The sequence below is a fragment of the Rattus norvegicus genome, chromosome X (assembly GCF_021556685.1).
Source record: "Rattus norvegicus strain SHRSP/BbbUtx chromosome X, alternate assembly SHRSP_T2T, whole genome shotgun sequence".
In the NCBI taxonomy this organism is placed as follows: Eukaryota; Metazoa; Chordata; class Mammalia; order Rodentia; family Muridae; genus Rattus; species Rattus norvegicus.
The window spans coordinates 37,427,234-37,447,772 of NC_141554.1; the positions used below are offsets into that span (position 1 = coordinate 37,427,234).

At 41.0% G+C, this 20,539-nt stretch overlaps 1 protein-coding gene across 1 annotated transcript in view; it reads right to left on the reverse strand.

Annotated features, from left to right (window-relative positions):
- The window catches only part of Asb9 (ankyrin repeat and SOCS box-containing 9), a 44,479-nt gene that overhangs the window by 14,950 nt on the left and 8,990 nt on the right, over positions 1-20,539 (reverse strand). The window contains exon 3 of the mRNA NM_001191913.2: positions 11,979-12,058. Within this exon, the coding sequence (NP_001178842.1) occupies positions 11,979-12,058 (80 nt within the window). The remainder of the gene's footprint in view (positions 1-11,978; positions 12,059-20,539) is intronic.

The window sequence follows — 20,539 nt, forward strand, 5'->3', positions numbered from 1 at the left end:
CCTCCACTTCCTCCAGTCTTCCCTTTCCCCCTCCTTCCCTCACCTGTGCTTCTCCTTCTCAACTATTCTTCCCCTACTCTTCCTTCTGCCATCTAATTCCTTTCTTTACTTCTTCTCTCTCTTCCCCTTCCTACTTGCTCTTTTGCATGGGCTAAGTCACTACCCTATCACTGAGCCTCATTCCTACCAAGATTTGCTTCTAACTAAGAAGATATGCAAAGATGATAAAGGGTTGTTTCCAAGATTGAATGTCAACTTTTATTTGGCTCACTCTCCCTTTAATGTTGGCGTTACTTATTCGCTTGTTCTACTTAAACTCCTTGACAAGAAAATGAAGGTGGCCCCTGCCCAACCACCAACCAGGAGGTAAGACCCTCAGTCCAACAAGTCAGGAGGAATTGGATCTTGTTAGCTGCTGCCTCAGTAAGCTTGGCTATACAGATCTTCAGTTGGACAAGCCTTACAATGACTACAGCTTTCCTGAGTCCCTCCCCCAGCAAAACGTTGTCCACATTCCTGACAGAGTCTTAAACAAACCCACATGTCTGTGGTTTCATGCTACTAACTCTGGACCATTTTATTTTTACACAGTAAGTGGTGTGGGCCAAGTGATACAGGGCCAGTACACTAGGTGAGCCTCTTTGGATTAAAAAGTCCCAAAAGCAAATGAACAATTTCATTCTCACAGTAGGCCTTGGAAATCTGGAAAGCAAAATGTCTGTCCATTTAGTTTTAGGATCCATCACCCTCTGGGAATACTTGTTGTCCAGGATATGATAGCTCATGGGACAAATCCAAGCAGGAAAGAGGTCCAGGAGCAGTCGCACAGCCCCAGCCTCACTCCATCTTAGAACATTGTCCTGGGAGACATGGACACAATAAACGTACCTTTTAATCTGTATATGCTTAGGGTTGCTTTTAAGTGTGTGTGTGTGCGTGCGTGTGTGTGTGTGTGTGTGTGTGTGTGTGTGTGTACATGTGTGAAGGATGGGTTTTAGGTGTGAAGGTACGATGTAGACAGACACACATGTGAGTGTGGGTCTTCAGCTGCATGTGTCCTACTTTATCACAATCTTCCTTATGCCCTAGAGACAGGGACTCTTAGTAAACATGAGGTTTGATTGGCATTCACAAAGTCCAATGATTCTTCTATCTCTTCCATCCCTACCCCAGTACAGTGCTGAGCTTGCAGGTGTATATGCTCAACCAAGATTTCCATATGGGTTTTGGAGATGTGTATAGCAGATACCCTAAGCCACTGACCTATCTCCCTAACCCCTGTGCGTGGTTCATGTAATCAATGACTCAAATACAGGTTTTAAGTTTTCTTCCTGGAACAGTATAAAGCTTCCCCAAATTGTTCCAATAAAAGGTCCCAGACTCCATTAATCCCAACATATATTTTTCTACTTCTTGGACATTTATGATATTATTAGATAGTCACTAATCATCCTGTGCATTTGGCCTTTATCTTCTGATCATCAGAATCACACATTTTAAGATATCAAGTCACTCTCTGCTTATACCCCAGTACACACGAGCTCAAATCCAGAGCCTAGGAAAAGATTCTGGGATATTCACCATAATATGCATGTAAATGAGAGGGTCTAATGCATTCCTCTACCCATGCTCTGCTGTTTACAGGGAAAGAAGAGGCTGTGTTTTCCCTCCCTCCAGATCCTCAAATCCCATCTGTATACCATGAATCCTCAAAATATGGCTCCCAGTGCCCAGACACAGGAAGACCTTATCTGATTGAACTTATTCCTTCCCAAGTGTCCCAGTGGACTCTACAACATAGCACTTGGTATTTGACTATTCCCATTATTATTCACCTGTGAATTGTTTCATTTTAGGGAAAGCACCACCCCAGACTTTGGTTTGGTTTCCATTCTCAGTGTTCTCCTAACTAATCTGTCCCACTGAGCCTGTAGCACACCAGGGAGGGAAGGAGCACAGGGGGGCCAGTTATTCATGGCAAAACTGTTAACTGTACATATAGGTCTGGTTGTACAGGCCTGTCACATCAGCTGCTTGGGAGACTGAGATGGGAGGATCAAAATGTCAAAGCCTGCCTGGGCTGCAAGGCAAAGTTCAAAGGCTAGCACCAGTAACTTAGTAAAACACTGACTAGGAGGGTGAGGGGCTGGCAGTATAGTTTAGTAGTAGATTCCCTGCCAAGCATGAATAAGGCCCTAGGTTCAATTTCCAGACACACACACACACACACACACACACACACACACACACACACACACCCTTACTTGCATTGCCCCTTGTGCAACAGAGCATGCAATCAAAGACAACTGTCCTTTTAAAGGAATTTTTTAGAGATTTTTGAGAATTTTTTTAGAGAATATAAAAAAAGTAGTCCCCCTGACAGCCCCAAAAACCAAAAGCCAGTCGCCAGGAGCGCTGACAGACCTGAGAGCAGGAGTAAGAAAATCTCTTCTGCTCCAAGCAACCCACCTGGTAGCCTCAGAACACACAAAGGCAGAAGTCATATGAGAGAGGACACTTCCCTTTCTGCCTGCACCCAGAGCTGAACCGCTCCCACAGCTCTCTGTACCTAAATCCCATGGGGGAAAGAGATGGACTCTCAGAAGTGTGGACAATCCTCAGAGCTCAGGGAAGACTATCACTTGTGCTCACATTCCTGGCCCAAGAGGAAGCCTCCTAGTGCCCTCAAGATACAGGAGCAGTCAGGGTCAGGTCACTTCCTGCACTAAGAGTCTAAAGCCAGTATCTGCCTGCACTGAGAGTCTAAAGCCAGTCACCTGGAGCTGTGATTACACTGAAAGCAGAGATAAGACAAACACTTCTGCTCCAAGTGACCCACCTGGAGGCTTCAGGACACACAAACCCAGGAGCAGCTCTCTGTTCCCATATCTGGTTGAAAGAAAACAGGTCTCCAAGAGTGCTGACACACAGGCTTATAGGAGTGTCAAGCCACTGTCAGAGACAGCAAGACAAGCCAACACCAGAGACAAACTGATGGCCAGAGGCAAGCGCAGGAACCCAAGCAACAGAAACCAAGACTACATGGCATCATCAGGGCCCAATTCTCCCAGCAAGGCAAACACTGAATATCTAAACACACCAGAAAAGCAAGATATAGATTTAAAATCACATTTGATCATGATGATGGAGGACTTTAAGAAAGACAAAGAACTCCCTTAGAGAAATGCAGGAAAACACAACTAAACAAGTAGAAGCCCTTAGAGAGGAAACACAAAAATCTCTGAAAGAATTACAGGAAAACACAAACAGGTGAAGGAATTAAAAACAGAAATAGAAACAATAAAGAAAGAAGAAAGGGAGACAACCCTGGATATAGAAAACCAAAGGAAGAGACAAGGAGTGGTAGATACAAGCATCATCAACAGAATACAAGAGATAGAAGAGAGAATCTCAGGAGCAGAAGAGTCCATAGAAATCATTGACTCAACTGTCAAAGATAATGTAAAGCGGAAAAAGCTACTGGCCCAAAACATCCAGGAAATCAAGGACACAATGAGAAGATCACACCTAAAGATAATAGGTATAGAAGAGAGTGAAGACTCCCAGCTCAAAGGACCAGTAAATATCTTCAACAAAATCATAGAAGAAAACTTCCCTAACCTAAAGAAAGAGATGCCCAGGAACATACAAGAAGCCTACAGAACTCCAAATAGATTGGACAAGAAAAGAAACTCCTCTGTTACATAATAGCCAAAACAACAAATGTACAAAACAAAGAAAGAATATTAAAAGCAGTAAGGGGAAAAGGTCAAGTAGCATATAAAGGCAGACCTATCAAAATTACACTAACTTTCTCACCAGAGACTATGAAAGCCAGAAGATCCTGGACTGATGTCATACAGACCCTAAGAGAACATAAATGCCAGCCCAGGTTACTGTATCCAGCAACACTCTCAATTAACATATATGGAGAAACCAAGATATTCCATGACAAAACCAAATTTACACAATATCTATCTACAAATCCAGCCCTACAAAGGATAATAAATGGTAAAGCCCAACACAAGGAGGCAAGCTACACCCTAGAAAAAGCAAGAAACTAATTGTTTCACAACGAAACAAAGAGAAGACAAGCACACAAACATAATCTCACATCTAAACACGAATATAACAAGAAGCAACAATCACTATTCCTTAATATCTCTCAACATCAATGGACTCAATTCCCCAATAAAAAGACACAGATTAACAAACTTGATACGCAATGAAGACCCAACATTTTGCTGCCTACAGGAAACACCTCAGAGACAAAGATAGACACTACTTCAGAGTTAAAGGCTGGAAAACAACTTTCCAAGCAAATGGTTTGAAGAGGAAAGCTGGAGTAGCCATTCTAATATCGATTTTCAACCAAAATTCATCAAAAAAGATAAGGAAGGACACTTCATATTCATCAAAGAAAAATCCACCAAGATGAACTCTCAATCCTAAATATCTATGCTCCAAATGCAAGGGCACCTACATTCATAATAGAAACCTTACTAAAGCTCAAAGTACACATTGCACCTCACACAATAATAGTGGGAGATTTCAACACCCCACTCTCATCACTGGACAGATCATAGAAACAGAAACTAAACAGAGACATAGAGAAACTAACAGAAGTTATGAACCAAATGGATTTAACAGATATTTATAGAACATTTCATTCTAAGACAAAAGAATGTACCTTCTTCTCAGCACATCATGGTACCTTCTCCAAAATTGACCATATAATCGCTCAAAAAACAGGCCTCAACAGATACAAAATGATTGAAATAGCCCATGCATCCTATCACATCACCACAGAGTGAGGCTGGTCTTCAATAACAACAATAAAGTCTACATATACATGACAGCTGAACAACACTCTACCCAATGATAACTTTGTCAAGGAAGAAATAAAGAAAAAATTAAAGACTTCTTAGAATTTAATGAAAATGAAGACACAACATACCCAAACTTATGGGAGACAATGAAAGCAATGCTAAGAGGAAAACTTATAGCTCTGAGTGCCTCCAAAAAGAAATTGGAGAGAGCATACATTAGCAGCTCGACAGCACACTTAAAAACTCTAGGGAAAAAAAAGAAGCAAATACACCCAAGAGGAGTGGACAGCAGGAAATAATCAAACTCAGATCTGAAATCAACCAAGTAGAAAAAAAAGAACTATACAAAGAATCAACAAAACCAGAAGCTGGTTCTTTGAGAAAATCAACAAGATAGATAAATCCTTAGCCAGTCTAACCAGAGAGCACAGAGAGAGTTTCCAAATTAACAAAATCAGAAATGAAAAGGGAGACATAAGATCAGAATCTGAGTTCAAATAAACTGGAAAATCTGGATGAAATGGACAATTTCCTAAACAGATACCAGTACCAAAGTTAAAGCAGGATCGGATAAACCATTTTAACCATCCTATAAGACCTAAAGAAATAGAAGCAGTCAAAAGTCTCCAACAAAAAAAGCTCAGAACCAGATGGGTTTAGTGCAGAATTCTATCAGAACTTTATGGAAGATCTCATACCAATACTGTCCAAATTATTATGCAAAATAGACAGAGAAGGAGCACTACCCAATTCCTTCTATGAATCCACAATTATGCTTATACCTAGACCACACAAAGACCCAACAAAGAAAGACAACTTCAGACCAATTCCCATTATGAATGTTGATGCAAAAATACTCAATAAAATTCTCACAAACCCAATCCAAGAGCAGATCAAAACGATTATCCATCATGATCCAGTAGACTTCATTCCAGGGATGGAGGGATGGTTCAATATAAGCAAATTCATCAATGTAATTCACTATGTAAACTAACTCAAAGGAAAAAACCACATGATCATTTCATTAGACGCTGAGAAAGCATTTGACAAAATTCAACACCCCTTCATGATAAAAGTCCTGGAAAGAATAGGAATTCAAGGCCCATACCTAAACATAATAAAAGCCATATACAGCAAACCAGTTGCTAACATTAAACTAAATGGAGAGAAACTTGAAGCAATCCCACTAAAATCAGGGACTAGACAAGGCTGCCCACTCTCTCCCTACTTATTCAATATAGTTCTTGAAGTTCTAGCCAGAGCAATCAGACAACAAAAGGAGATCAAGGGGATACAGATCGGAAAAGAAGAAGTCAAAATATCACTATTTGCAGATGATATGATAGTATATTTAAGCGACCCCAAAAGTTCCACCAGAGAACTACTAAACCTGATAAACACCTTCAGCAAAGTGGCTGGGTATAAAATTAACTCAAACAAAACAGTAGCCTTCCTCTAATCAAAGGATAAATAGGCTGAGAATGAAATTAGGGAAACAATATCCTTCACAATAGTCACAAATAACATAAAATATCTTGATATGACTCTAACCAAGCAAGTGAAATATCTGTATGACAAGAACTTCAAATCTCTGAAGAAAGAAGTTAAAGAAGATCTCAGAAGATACAAAGACCTCCCATGCTCATGGATTGGCCGAATTAATATAGTAAAAATGGCCATTTTGCCAAAAGCAATCTACAGATTCAATGCAATCCCCATCAAAATTCCAACTTAATTCTTTATTGAGTTAGAGCAATTTTCAAATTCATTTGAAATAATAATAACTCAGGAAAGTGAAAACTATCCTCAACAATAAAAGAACTTCTGGGGGAATCACCATTTCTGACCTCAAGCAGTATTACAGAGCTATAGCGTTAAAAAAAAAAACTGTATGATATTGGTACAGAGACATGCAGGTAGAACAATGGAATAGAATTGAAGACCAAAAAAATGTAAGCTCCACTGAAAAGAAAAAAAAATAAAGATGACCAGTGGCATCTTCGTCAAACCCAATATGCAGTGCTCAGTCTGCCAAACCCTTCCACCTCAGATTTTGCTGTTTATTCATTTTGACATCCAGAAACCTTTCCCCTGGCTTCTCACATAGTGTTCTACCTGGTTTCCATCTTCAGAGCATGGGTTTTTCTCTTTCACTGACTCTGTCCTTCACTCTGTACCTCTCCCAGCATGGCCATTTCCCTAAACATTTTGCCTCGGTTTTTTTTCCTTTTCTCTAAGCTCTTTTCTATGTTGCTTGCATGTGAATACGTGCAAAAACACACATGCTCACAGAGAGAGAGAGAGAGAGAGAGAGAGAGAGAGAGAGAGAGAGAGAGAGAAGAGAGAGAAGAGAGAAGGGGAGGGGAGGGGAGGGGAGAGGAGAGGAGAGGAGGGGAGGGGAGGGGAGAGGAGAGGAGAGGAGAGGAGAGGAGAGGAGAGGAGAGGAGAGGAGAGGAGAGGAGAGGAGAGGAGAGGAGAGGAGAGGAGAGAGAATGAAACATCATCCATGGTACATTTTATAATACTATGACAAGACATAATCATCCATGGTCCCAACTAGCAATAAAAACTCAGCCTTTTCCAATAAATTAAAAAGCCTTGTCAATCCTAGTTCTCTCAGTGGCATTAAGATTGTGCTTGATCTCTGGAACTGAGATCTCTGGAGTCAGGATGGCAGAGTGGCTCCCAAGTTCAAATACTAGTACCAGTATCAGGACATAGCGAGCAGTATGACTAGCAGTCAGTGACATAGCCCTAAGCCTCAATATGCTCATAGGTCAAATGGCTACAATTACACCTGCCTGGTTAAAATTCTTATGAAGACTGGAAAATGGTGGATGCAAAAGTTGAGCACTCAGTAATTGCCAGGCCACTCTTATCTGGAATTTCTTCTTCTTTCTCATTTAGCCTTCAGTCAGTTGGCAACTCATAAATGCAAGTGATTGTCCTTGCTTTTGTCCTGGTCTTTCATTGGCCCTTTAAACATCACAGTAGGTATGTGTGCTGGCTAATTTTCAATCAACTTGACAACAGCTAAAGTCGTTTCAGAAGAGGGAACTTCGACTTTAAAACAAAATGCCCCCATCAGATTGACCTGTGGACAAGCCTTATTGCGTTTTTCTTGATTGATGATCAACGTGGGAGGGTGGGGCTCACTGTAGGCCTTGCCACTCTTAGCAGGTCCAGAGTGCTCTAAGGAAGCAGGCTGACTAAGGCAGGAGTGGCAGCCAATCAGTAACCTTCCTCTGCCTGTGCATCAGTTCCTCTTTCCTGGTTCCTGCCCTGATTTCCTCACTGATAAAACTGCTGACTGGAAATATACATCAAAACAAACCTTTTCCTCCCCAAGTTGCCTTTAGTGATTGTATTTTATCACAGTAACAGAAAACCCTAAAGAGGCAGGTAGGATGAGCAGGCTTATTCAATTTTCTGACGGATAAACATCTACTCTTCCCTACTTGCTTGTGGTAAGAACTTACTGAGTAGCTGCTTGCTTTTGACTACATGTAGGAATCACATAGGAGGCTTTCAAAGAGTCCTGGTATCTAGGCTGGGTGGTGGTGACATAATGAAAGGAAGCTCAATTCAGAAGGTAGGTTGATTGGTTGGTTTATTGCTGTAATACTCAAGATCAAGCCTTGGCCCTGTCATTCTCCAGGCAAGTGGTCTATCACCGAGCTATATCTCAATCCCTTTTTGCCTTTTATTTTATCTCTTATTTCCATTTTCATGTTTGTGTTGTGGTTGCTTTTGTTGCTGCTTCTGCTGCTGGTGTGTGTGTGTGTGTGTGTGTGTGTGTGTGTGTGTGTGTGTGTGTGCATGTTTGCATACGTCTGAGTGGACATGTGTAGATACATGTGCATGTAGGTGTAACTTACTCATAGAGGCCAAAGGTCTATGTCCAGAATGAACCTCAATCATTCTTCCTCCTGATTCACTGGAGGGGAGTCCATCGATGAAACCCAGAGCTTGCTGAGATGACTAGTTTCGATAGCCAGCTCAGGGGATCCTACTTGTGAGGCTGGAATTACAGATAGGCCACATCCGAACCTGGCATTTACATGGTTTCTGGGATTCAGTCTCTCGCCCTTCTGCTTGGGTTATAAGTACTTTAAGCACTGAGCCATCTCCCACACCACTCCAGCCCTCTTTAAAAATGGGACATAAGAGCTGAGTTGCACAGACTGGGGTTCAACATAGTCTGTAAGCCATGCTGGCCTTGAACTTATAGTCCCTCCTGCCTCTGCTCCAGAATATCTGAAGTTACAAACTTGCATTACCAGGCCAAGTGATGAGTCAGCAATTTTAAAGGTTCATCCAGAACAGCACCCTATGGGAATTCTAAGACAAAATCCAGAGGGAAAGCCATTAAATTCACTGTTACATCTATGGCAGCTTAATTACTTTCTGCTGACGTAACAAACCACCATGGTCATTTTTTAATTTTTTTTTCAATTGAAGTAGAATTGATATGTTAAACAATGCACAGATCATATCACCTCAATGAATTACCACAAAGAAAATATAGCTGTGTAACCACTATATAGGTAAAGAAATAAAAATGTCAGATACTATCCAGATTATTCCCACCTCTGGTACCCAAAGCTCATGTCCAACACTAGACATTCAGTTTTCTCTCATGCATTTAACATTTCATTAACAGAGCCAAGAAGCATGTGTTTGCCACTTTTAGTCCAAGTGTTGGTCGAATTCATCCATCTACTTTCACTGCTATGTGAATGTGTAGAGTTAAGAGAATATATTCTTCCTTGATGACTTGCCTTTGGACTTGGCCTTGTGATTTGATTTACCCAATTCAATGTTAGCAGATGTGGCATATGTTGTGATTAGAAGCATTCTGTCCTTGGATGGCTCAGCTTGCCCTGCTATGCAGCAGCCTTTTGCCAAGAAAATAAAAGCCCTTAGGAAGCCAGAGGTCAAAGAAGGATGAGAGACATGTGTGCTGCAGCTTAGAGCTGAGCCCAGCCAAGTGGAGCTTCTGTCAACTGACTCAAACATTCATTAGCAAAACTCATGGTAATTGTATCCTGCCACTGAATATTGGGCTGAGTATTGCTCCTGAGTTTCGAGGTCGATTAATAAAGGTAGGTATTGGAAGTTTCATTTTATAAAAGCAGAGAATAATATCCAAACATGTCAACTCACTTAACTGACTCAACAGAATTTAGATAAACACATGGCTCTAAGCTGATAGTCGGTAAATACATGAGTATCAAATATAAATTAGCATCACTCCCATTAACAAGTAATGTGTAGGGCTAGAGAGATGGCTCACCAGTGAAGAGCACTTTCTGCCCTTCCAGAGGACCCGAGTTCAATTCGCAGCACCAACATGGTGGCTCAAAACTGTCTCTAACTCTAGTTCCAAGGAACCCAAAACCTTCTTCATGTAGTCAAAATACCCATACACATCAAATAAAAATAAAATCAAACAGAAAAATAAATAAAAAATGACACATAAAAGCTTTTATGATCATTTTTCATACTATCCAAATAGCACAAATATTCATTTAACTCTAGTAAACTAACTTCTTTTCAATAGAACCATGTGGTAGAATCTATTTATAATAGGCTGCTGATTCCAAAAGTACTCTAACACAGTGGCTTGGGGTAGTATAAATTTTTCTTTGGAAATAATCTTCTTACAGATGAATTTCTTCTTTTAAATAGGTCCATGAAATTGAGGGGTTTTCTGAGCTCACATCTATCTTTCTCTGCTTTTATGCGTCCTGTTACTAATAGCATTATGATCCACAGCGATCATAGACAGCTTCAGTGAATCATAATTATTACGAAAGTCCCACTCTGCTTTGAAATCATGGCAGTTTCAAAACCACAGCTCAAACTTTAACCAATGAATCTAAAAGTTCATGTTATTACATCACACATTTGTTTCATTTATTTTCATAGGTTTTCCATGATTTGTATTTTATGAATTGAAAACTTTTCTTTCATAATGAGAGAGAAAGAGACAGAGAGACAGAGAGAGACAGAGACAAAGACAGAGTGATAAGGATATAATGATATTTTAGAGAACAGCATTTTTCGAACAAAGACTTTGTAAGGCTATAAACTGCTTTTTAAGTGGTGTCTTTGCATAAGATTCTAATAATCTAAAACCAACAAAAATCAGTGTGTACAGGCAAATGGCACCTAACAAGAAGAAAACTCAAATCAAACCGCTGAGAGTCAGAGGCAACTGGGGATTTGACCAAACTGAAAATGTTACTGAAATTCTAACACTGCATATTTAAAAGACATTTTCAAGCATTTACTTTACATTAGGAGTCTTTAGTCCTTGCGCTGCTGAAGTTTAGAGCTGCCTAATTCTTGACACAGGCTGTCCTATGCACTGCAGGACATTTAACACGACCAGTGATTTCAACCTATTAAGATACATTAACACCACTTCTAGTACGACGACCAAAGGTGGCTCTAGCAATTATCTCCTGAGAGACAAGATTGCTGCCATTGAAAATCCATACTTTACATTATAAACTTTGCTCATGCGTCGCAAGTCTGCGTGTGTTTCTGTGCAGGCACATATGTGTGCCTTGTGTGCACATGGAGGCTAGAGGTACACCCCATGGATCTTTCACTTTTGCTCACCTTATCTTTTGATCCAGGGTCTCTTATTGAACCTAACACTCATCAACTGGCCAGACTGCAGCTCCCAGGCTCTGAGTCCTCTGAGTGCCACGGTTACAGACATGTGTCACTGAGCCCACTTTACTTGTTGCTGTTATGTGCATTCTGGGATTTCTACTCAGGTCCTTAGCCTTGTAGAGCTGGCACTTTACTAAATGAACCATCTCCCCCTGATAAATTTAAGAACATGGTTTGTTTAGAAAACAGAAACAGCATGAATTACCACTTGCTGGTAATCCACTGAACAAATAGTTAGCTTGTTTCCAACTGTGTGATTAGGTTAAAAACAACAACAAAAAAAAAAAAACCCACTGACATTATGACAGCCTATGATGAAGGAAATGGTTATTATTCCAGTGAGATTCACCTCATTTTGCTTAGAGGAAGTGTCGATCTTACTATCACTCTGTGATTTCTCTTTTACCAGTGTGGTAGAGCAATGGCATACACTTGATCCTGTTATTCTTAGTCTAAAGCTACCTGGCTGATAAGGTTCCTCAGGGTCAGCAGACGTCCATGGATTGCAGCATCATGAAGAGGAGACCAATCAGACACCACATCTGCATGGAAACAGAGAAATGATTTACATCATGCTAAGACACTTACACTGAGAGCTTCAGCCAGCACCCAAACTGAGGACCAAAGAGGCAGACTGGAAAAGCATGCTGTGAGTGAAGTTAGCCAAGTACAGAAAACCAGTATAACATAATCTAGCTCCTATGCAGGAAAGGGAGAAGAGACCAGTGGTCACCAAAGGCTCGGAGAGTAGGATGAGAGGAGAGATAGGAAAGAATGATGGTGGATACTAAGTCACTATTTTAGAGAGGAGCAAGACGCTGTGGCAATTATAATTAAGAACTCCCTGCTACATATTTCACAAAGTACAAAAAGGTACAAGATGCTTGATATTTTTAGCATTAGGAAACAATCAGTATTTGAGGAGACAGATACCTATTAATGACTTCCACATTATGTGGAACAAGTCATTAAGGGTACCTCATAAATGCTACAATGTATCCTTCAGAAAACAAATCTGATTTAAATTAATATTTTAAAGAGGCAGGTTGGACTGACAGGTAGATGACTGAACTTCCATTTTCACGCTGGTCTCGAAGGCAAATGGTCCTTGTAGTTATATGAGAGTTTTGCCAATTACCAGCATTGGCGAATTTAGCTGTGATATCCAGTATTGCTTCCTGCATGAAACGCAAACTTTGGCATCTCAGCAAACAGTAGCATGCACTAATAGCAGCAATCATATAATTACATACACCATTAGGCTTGTAATAAAATCTAAACAGAACTGTATCTATTAATAGGTTACCTTCTGTCCCAATATTAAGCACAAGTCAGAATTCAGTCTAACCTTGAAATTGTGCCATTATTTGTGGCCCTCCCCTCTAACCAGTGTGCTAATGTGGTTAAAAGAGCATTCTGAATTCAGACCCAGTTGACCTCTTCTGAACAATGGCACTGTGAACAAATTCCAAGTCTGTTTCATTTTGGGTAAAGACAGAAATATACTTGCCCATGGCTCAATACATGTTAGCTACTATTATTGTCTTGTAGTGACACTAAGCAGTGTCTTGATTACATCCCATAAGCATTGCATTTTTTAAAAAAGCAAATGTAGTGTACCACCATATAAGAGGAATACAAATTTACAGGAAAGAAGCCTGTAAACCCTATCCAACACATTAAGCTTTCCTCTGGCCTTGTAATTAAGTATAGATATAATTGAATTCAGCATAGACCAGATTTGTTCCTCATCTCAAGATGCATCTAATTTCCAGAACAGATGCAGGAAGCTACAATGGGGGAGGTTTGCCTGAGTCTGCATCAGTTCCAGCTCTGTCTTTCTTTGATAAGCGCATGATTTGCAAGCAAGGTGCAACTGTCTGATGCTACTTGTTCCTTGCATGAGTGTTTAAGAGCTGTTAAAGGTTGAGAGAACCCGAGAGCAAGGGTAGTTGCAAATGTCTTGCAAACCGAAAGGCCATGAAAAGACAAGAACACTTTGTACCTAATGCGTGTTAGCTGAGGACTGCCTGCCACCTGGAGCCATCAATGCCCTGGAAAATCTGTCCCAGTGAGCAAATTATGGTCCTTGCAGATGGAGTCATTAAGCATTTAGTACATGAAAGGAAGGTGTGTGGGCCACCTACACGCAGCCCATCCAGTGCTTTCTTACTGGGATCACCAAGGTCTGCAGACAAAACGCCTTAAGGGAAATGGCTTTTCCTGGCTCTAAAAACCTTTGGTTTGGTACATCCTCACAGGCTTCACGGAGGCTCCTAATTCTCTTGAGGAAAACACTGGTGCTTCTATCTGGGGAGTCTTAAATTCAGATTATAGATGTAGAGAGATTGGCTTCTGAATTATGATTTTTAAAATGCTATAAAAACCACCCTTCAAGTGCTGATAATGGAGGACACCATTTCCACAAAGTTTTGAGCAAGAGAAGACAAGATTTGAGGAAGGTCCTGAAAATCAGTTTTTAGTACATGTGCACCTGGATGCCAATCGCTCACTGCGTGCGACATGGTTCGCTCTATTTTTTCTTCCAAGCTGCTAAGAAATACAGTTGTCAAGGTCCTCCATACCTTTAATTCTGTCTGAGGTTATAATACTTGACAAGCCAAACAGTCCACGAAGGTAATTTAGGGCCTAAATTATAACTCTGTTCAGATGTCATTAAAGGATTGCAACTATATTATTAAATGAGTGACAAAACTGGGGTGTGGCTCCTACTTATTCATCAAGGAAACATTTTTCTTTGTTACAGCAAATATAGAATGATGCTCTTCCCAAGGTCAAAAGCACATCTATTTGATGCTTTGAAAGCATGCGGAACTCAGCATTTACAGAGCAGAGACACCCTGTGTCTTTTAGAAGTAGAGAGTGTGATTCGGGAACACACTACAAGGCTGACAATACTAACAGCCATCTCTAGATTGCTAGTGAACATCTTCACTAAGCTACCATTCACATTAAGGTCTGCCCATTGGAAGGATAAAATCCAATGCTTTTCCTTATACATACAGACTTGTGCAGCCAACACCACAGCCAGTCTCAGGCCATTTTCATTACCCTGTGAAGAAATCTCATGGTCATCAGCACCTGTGCTAGCCCGACAACCATTGATCTGGTTCTTGTCTTTATGGATTTGCCTATTCTGGACAGTTCATCTAAGTGAAACTCTATGGTGCACTGACTTCTTTAATTTAGCATGCTCCAAGCTGCATCCACCCTGTAGCATGTATTAGCACTTTAGTCATCTTTAGTCAAATACCCATTGTATGGATTGATTACATTTTAGTGAACCATTTATCAGGTGATGAAAATTTGTGTTGTTCCCACTTTAGGGTTAGCAAAATGCTGCTACAAACATTCCTTCTACATTTAGAGGGTAGATCTGTGTTTTAAATTATTTTTGCCTACCCCAAAGAATAGGACTTCTATATGATATGTTTTGTCCCTTGAGAATACTTTCCAAAGTGGCTGCCCCAGCATATATTTCCATCAACAATATTCAAGGCTTCCCCTTATAACTCCAAAGCCATTTTGGTATGGCATTTATTAAGTCCATGCTTCTGCCCTGAAGAAAAACATAGGTCCTAAGCCTAAACCTTTGTTAACCTTATACAAGGACTCTACTCTCAGCAAGTCTCAGAGCACTGGAGTATGTAAAAACCTAAATGTTGGCACTGGTAATATTAACACTAACACTTTTCTAGCATTGACACAGCACAGACTGTGCATGCAAGAGCGAAGGGAGAGAAGAAACAAGTTAGAGAAGAGGGTAAACAAACATCATAAGTTTGCAAAGTAGAAATAATCCACACGTCCTTCTTCTCTACAAACATTGAACTGAGACTTGCTCCATGTGACAGCCAACAGAGGAAAGACCTAGAACACACTGCTCCAGGCATTGCTAGGGCACATGCTACAGGCTCAACATATGGCCAGTTACATCCTAAGGCAACATCACATGATTCCTGACAACTGCAAACTGGAAAATGAAGAACAAGCAGAAGACGGGACCTATTTTCCTATCAGACCATGGATGGTGCTCATGGTAGGAGACTCTCCATGATATGACAGAGAGATCCAAGGCCACAATACCCCTTTTTCATCAACCCCACCAGAGTCTTTGAAACCTAAGTCATTTTAAACAACAGATTGTACACACACTTGGCACAGACTGAGTATTTGTTCATAGTTTTGATTCAGCCACGGTCTATATTTCATTTTACCACCAAAACCAAAAAGAGATGCCAAATGAGGACACTGGTAATGCCATGGATCCATCACTGTAGCTTATGGGTAAGCTAGGGGATGGACCTCTCATGACACAGCTACTCCACAAGTCCTCCAATTAGTGTCATTAAACTTGCCCTTTAAAAGGAAAATATCTCTAGCAAGCCTATGGCACATTAGGAAGGTTACTGTTTCATTTTTATTATACTTTCTGGAACAATTTCTAAGATTTCCATTATTTCAGGAGAGATTTAAAGTGCACTAATTGCTCCATTCTGAAAAGAGCTATTAAGAATGTTCCAAGAACCCTAGTAAATGTGAGGCAGTGGCATAAATCCATTTTAGGAAACATTTTGCAAGGTCGAAAGTGGGAGGGAGAAGTTGTTCTGAAGAGACTGGAGTATCTGGGATGCGACCAAGGTACATTCAGTGGCATGAACCAATGCTCCAACATTGGAGAAGAATCCTGATATGGGAAGGGTGGAGTGAGCATGTGACCTCTTGGGCAAGATGGTCCTGTCTACTCCGTTATCCAGCCCCTTTCTCCCTTCTCTCCCCTCTCCTCCTCTTCCCTTCTCTGTACTCTCCTCCCTTCAGGTCTCCATAATTTCACATCTTCACCCCTTCTATTTACAGAGACAAGATGCCCTCAGAAAGCATCCTCTGCCAAACTGACCCAAGATCTAAAAGTACCCAAAGAGAAGACAGAAACTAATTCCTTTAAATGCCTTAGATGCCCTCTCTTGTCTGCTTTCTACTTAAATGTGAATTTTTTTTTCTAATAGGGTAGGCTCAATTTTGGAAAGAAAGAATTCTCTCTGGTGATATGAGCTTTCTGGCAAACAACTGACCACAAACCAACTTGTGTCAGAGAGATGGCTCAGCAGAAAAAGGTACTCGCCACCAACCTTGGTAACCTTGAGTTCCATCCACAGGATCTACATGGCGGAAGGACAGAGCCTACTCACACAAAGTGTCCTCTGTCCTCTGCAGGCACACACCCACACACACACACACACAAAAGGAATACATGTAAAATAATTTTTTAACTTAAGAGGAGATGCTAATAAATGAGTGATTGGCAGGATTAGGAAGGTTCATTTACCCTTCAATGCACTTTGTGAAGTATCTACAAGTAGGGTGAATTAGTTTCTTAGAATGTTGTAACAAATTACCTCACACTACTCAAATTAGCTTATGACAATTGGAATGTATTTTGTTGTACTTGTCAAGGCTGGAAGTCTAACAGACATTTGAAAGTGTTAGCAAGGCTGTGCCCTTTCGAAAATCTTCAGGAAAGAATCCTTGCTCTCATCTCCTCTAGTTTCCCACGTTTGACACCCATCCTTGGCTTTCCTTGGTTCATAGACCCAGTGCTCTGATCTCTGACTCTTGCTGCATAGCATTCTCTCTGTTTGCTTTCCTTTTCTTATTGAAACACCAATCTTGTGGGATTAAGGATCCAAGCCATACCAGGGAGGCTTCAGTTTGATTATATCTGCACCCACTTAATTTCCCAATAGTAGTCTCTTTTTGAAGTGCAAAGGTTAGTTAGGATTTCAAAGGATCATTTGGGAGTGGGAGGTCCAATTCAATTCCTAACAAAGTACTTTCTGGTGAGGAATGCTATTCTTTCCCTTTTCCTGGGACAACAGAGTCAAGCATTAAATAAATCTCTGTGAAGAGTTGGGTCTCCACCCTTTTCTCTCTTCTTCTGGAGAAGAGGAGAGAGAAAAAGAATTGAACCATAGGCAGCCCTATGCTTGCATCTGATTTGTCCATGTGCCAGAGGATACCTTCAACTGAGCTGAGTGTCTTACAGCCAACTTGGAAAGAACATTCTGAATGTCCTACATTCCACACTTCACCAAGGTCAAGGCCTCAGAAGTGTAAACAAATGTAACCAGCTACCACAGAGAGTTTTCCCACCCCCGAGTTGAGAAGAACTGGTGCAAAACAGGGAGCAAAACAGTCTACTTGAAAAGACGGGAAAACCTAGGAGAGCTGCATGGGAGCGGTGGACTGTTACACTGAGTGTGGAAAGTGAGGAGAAAAGTGGCATTCTGGGTCAGAGCAGGAGAATGTACGCAAACAGGGATGCCCAAATGTCTAGGCATCTATCCTGTGCTTTTTCATGTCTTTGAAAACTGTTATGCCTTTAGGTCCCTTGGAATAGTAACATCAGAAATCCCTTCCTGTTTTTATGGTCTAACTTACTGACCCTCATGTACCAATTCTTGGCCATTGGAAAAATTTTCCATTCACTGAGTTTCAACCACAAGCTTTCTGCAGAACATTCTGAGGCTTCTCACACTCAACCTGTATTCATTTCCAACCTTAGCCCCATACCACCAGGCTATGTGGATTAGGCAATGTTACTAACAGTTTTATGTCAAAAGTAGAACCCCTGGAGAGCTAGAGAGACAGTCCGTTGATTTTTTTTAAGGCAGCTTGCCACATAAGCAAGAGGACATGAATTCAGATCCACAGCATCCCATCCCATTAAAAAAACTGTACCAATGTGTTTATAATACCAGCGCTAGGGAGACAGTTACAGGGAGGATCCCTGGCGCGCTATAGTCAGTCATAGTTACTGAATCAGCAAGCTCCAACTTCAGTGGGAGACCCTGTCTTACAAAATTATGGTGCAGAGAGATTCCAGATGACACACGACATTGACTTCTGACGTTCACATATATTCTACATACGGATGCACGTAGACACTCTCGCACAAGCATGTACATATAACAGAGAGAAATAAAACTCTGTACTCCCCCATTTCTCACCACACTAAGCCAGCTCTCCTTCTAGCTTCCCTCTTATCTAGCTCTTCTGGCTAACCTAATTTGAGGCTTAAAACAAACTTCACAATTTAAGATGGTTTCTCCCAATTTGCCTCAATATTGAAACAAATGGCACAATCCAATTTCTCTTGCCTTCAGAATGAAAGTCCTTACTCCATCATATCTGAAGCTTGACCCAGGTTACCAGCTGTACGCTTGGGTTGGCGCAGTGGTTCTTAAGGTATGGGGTCTGAAAATTCCAGTCAACCTCATGTAGAGGCTGCCTGAGGATGAAGATACCCAAGCTTCAACACAGTCTAGTCACTTCCTCAGCAGCCGTACACCTTCCTTTTAACAACGCCTCTAGGCGATACTGAGGCAAGTGAGAACCAATGGATTAAGTCTGTCGTTTTCTGCATAGCTCATGATTTATTCTAACTGGGGTACTATACTAATCTCCTCATACTCTTCACTATGGCCTCAGGACCATCAGTGACTTCCAGTTCCCCAACTCACAAAGCCTAAATCCCTTCACACAGATGTAAAAGCTTTACCATTCTGTGGTGATGGAGAAGGCTCAGTGAAAAACGTTCCTGCTTTGCAAGCATAAGGATCTGAGTTCGGATGCCCAACATTCATGGAAAAACACATGCATAGGCGCACACACCTTTACCCCCACTGCTAGAACAACAGAGGCACATCCTGGGGGCTCACTTGGCATCCAGTCTATCCCAAACAGTGTACTTCAGGTTCTGTGAAACACTGACCCTGTCTCAGAAAGCAAGGTAGAAAGCAGTAGAAGATACCCAATTTGACCTCTGGCCTCTACCTACACATTCAACTATAACATATGTGCTGACTTTCATGTACACACACACACACACACACATTTCACCATCCAGCTCCATCTCTCCAAATTAATTCTCATTAAATTGACTCCTCGAGATACTCTACATCCTAGCTGGAACAACCTGTCCACTTTCTAAGCAGCATACCAACCATCCAGGAAAAGGGGGCTAGTTCTCTCTCCACATACAAAAAAAATAAGAACACAAGACTTTGCTGCAAAATACCTATTTGGAACGCTACTGAATTATTGTTTCCAACAGTGATTGGATTGCTGCATTGAAATACTCAACAAGCCTGTTTTAAGTGATTCTTGATTCCAGTTTACCTTTCTACTATACTAAATGTGTACTCAATTCATGCTAATTAATTCAGTTTTGTCTGTGTATGGAAGCCCCACTCACCCTGTACATTTTGGGGGGGAAATGGGTAAGTAAAAAAACAAACAAAAAATGTGCAATCCTGTCACCTCAACCAGAGAGGGAAGGCATATCGCATTGTCTACTTTCTGTTGTTTTCCTTTTACAAAGCTGCACAGAAAGACATCATTAAGTCCTGGAGGCCTTTCGAACCTGTTTATTGTGCTTCTAATAGAAAAGTGTTGTGGGAAGCCTAACAGTGTTCTAAATGTGATACTGTCTCTTTGTATGCTTAGGCCCAGAATCCCTTCATCTGGAAACTGCTGAATGTTCCAGAAGAATGAGAGTGAATGAAAGTGGGAGAGTCTTTATTAGCCAATGCATCAGCCTAGAGGAAATCTTTGCATAGTTTTAAAAGTCTCATTTTTAAAGGCAATCAACCAGCCAATATCCTTGAGAAACTCAGATTAACTAAATATGAAATATCTAAAGGAACTTTAATTAAGAGAATTTTTTAGCAGCTACAGTGTTCCTATTAAGACTATGTGGTACACACAGAGAGAGAGAGAGACGGGAGGGGTGAAGGAGGGAAGAAGCAAGCAAAAGAGTGAGAGAGCGAGAGAACGAGAGGGAGAGAGAGAGAGAGAGAGAGAGAGAGAGAGAGAGAGAGAGAGAGAGAGAGCCCTGTAATCTCAGCACTTCAGAGGCTGAGACAAGAGGATAATGACTTATGACTTTAAGGTCAACCTGAACTACACAGGAGAGTGAAACAGAGCTACTTATAAGTAACTCT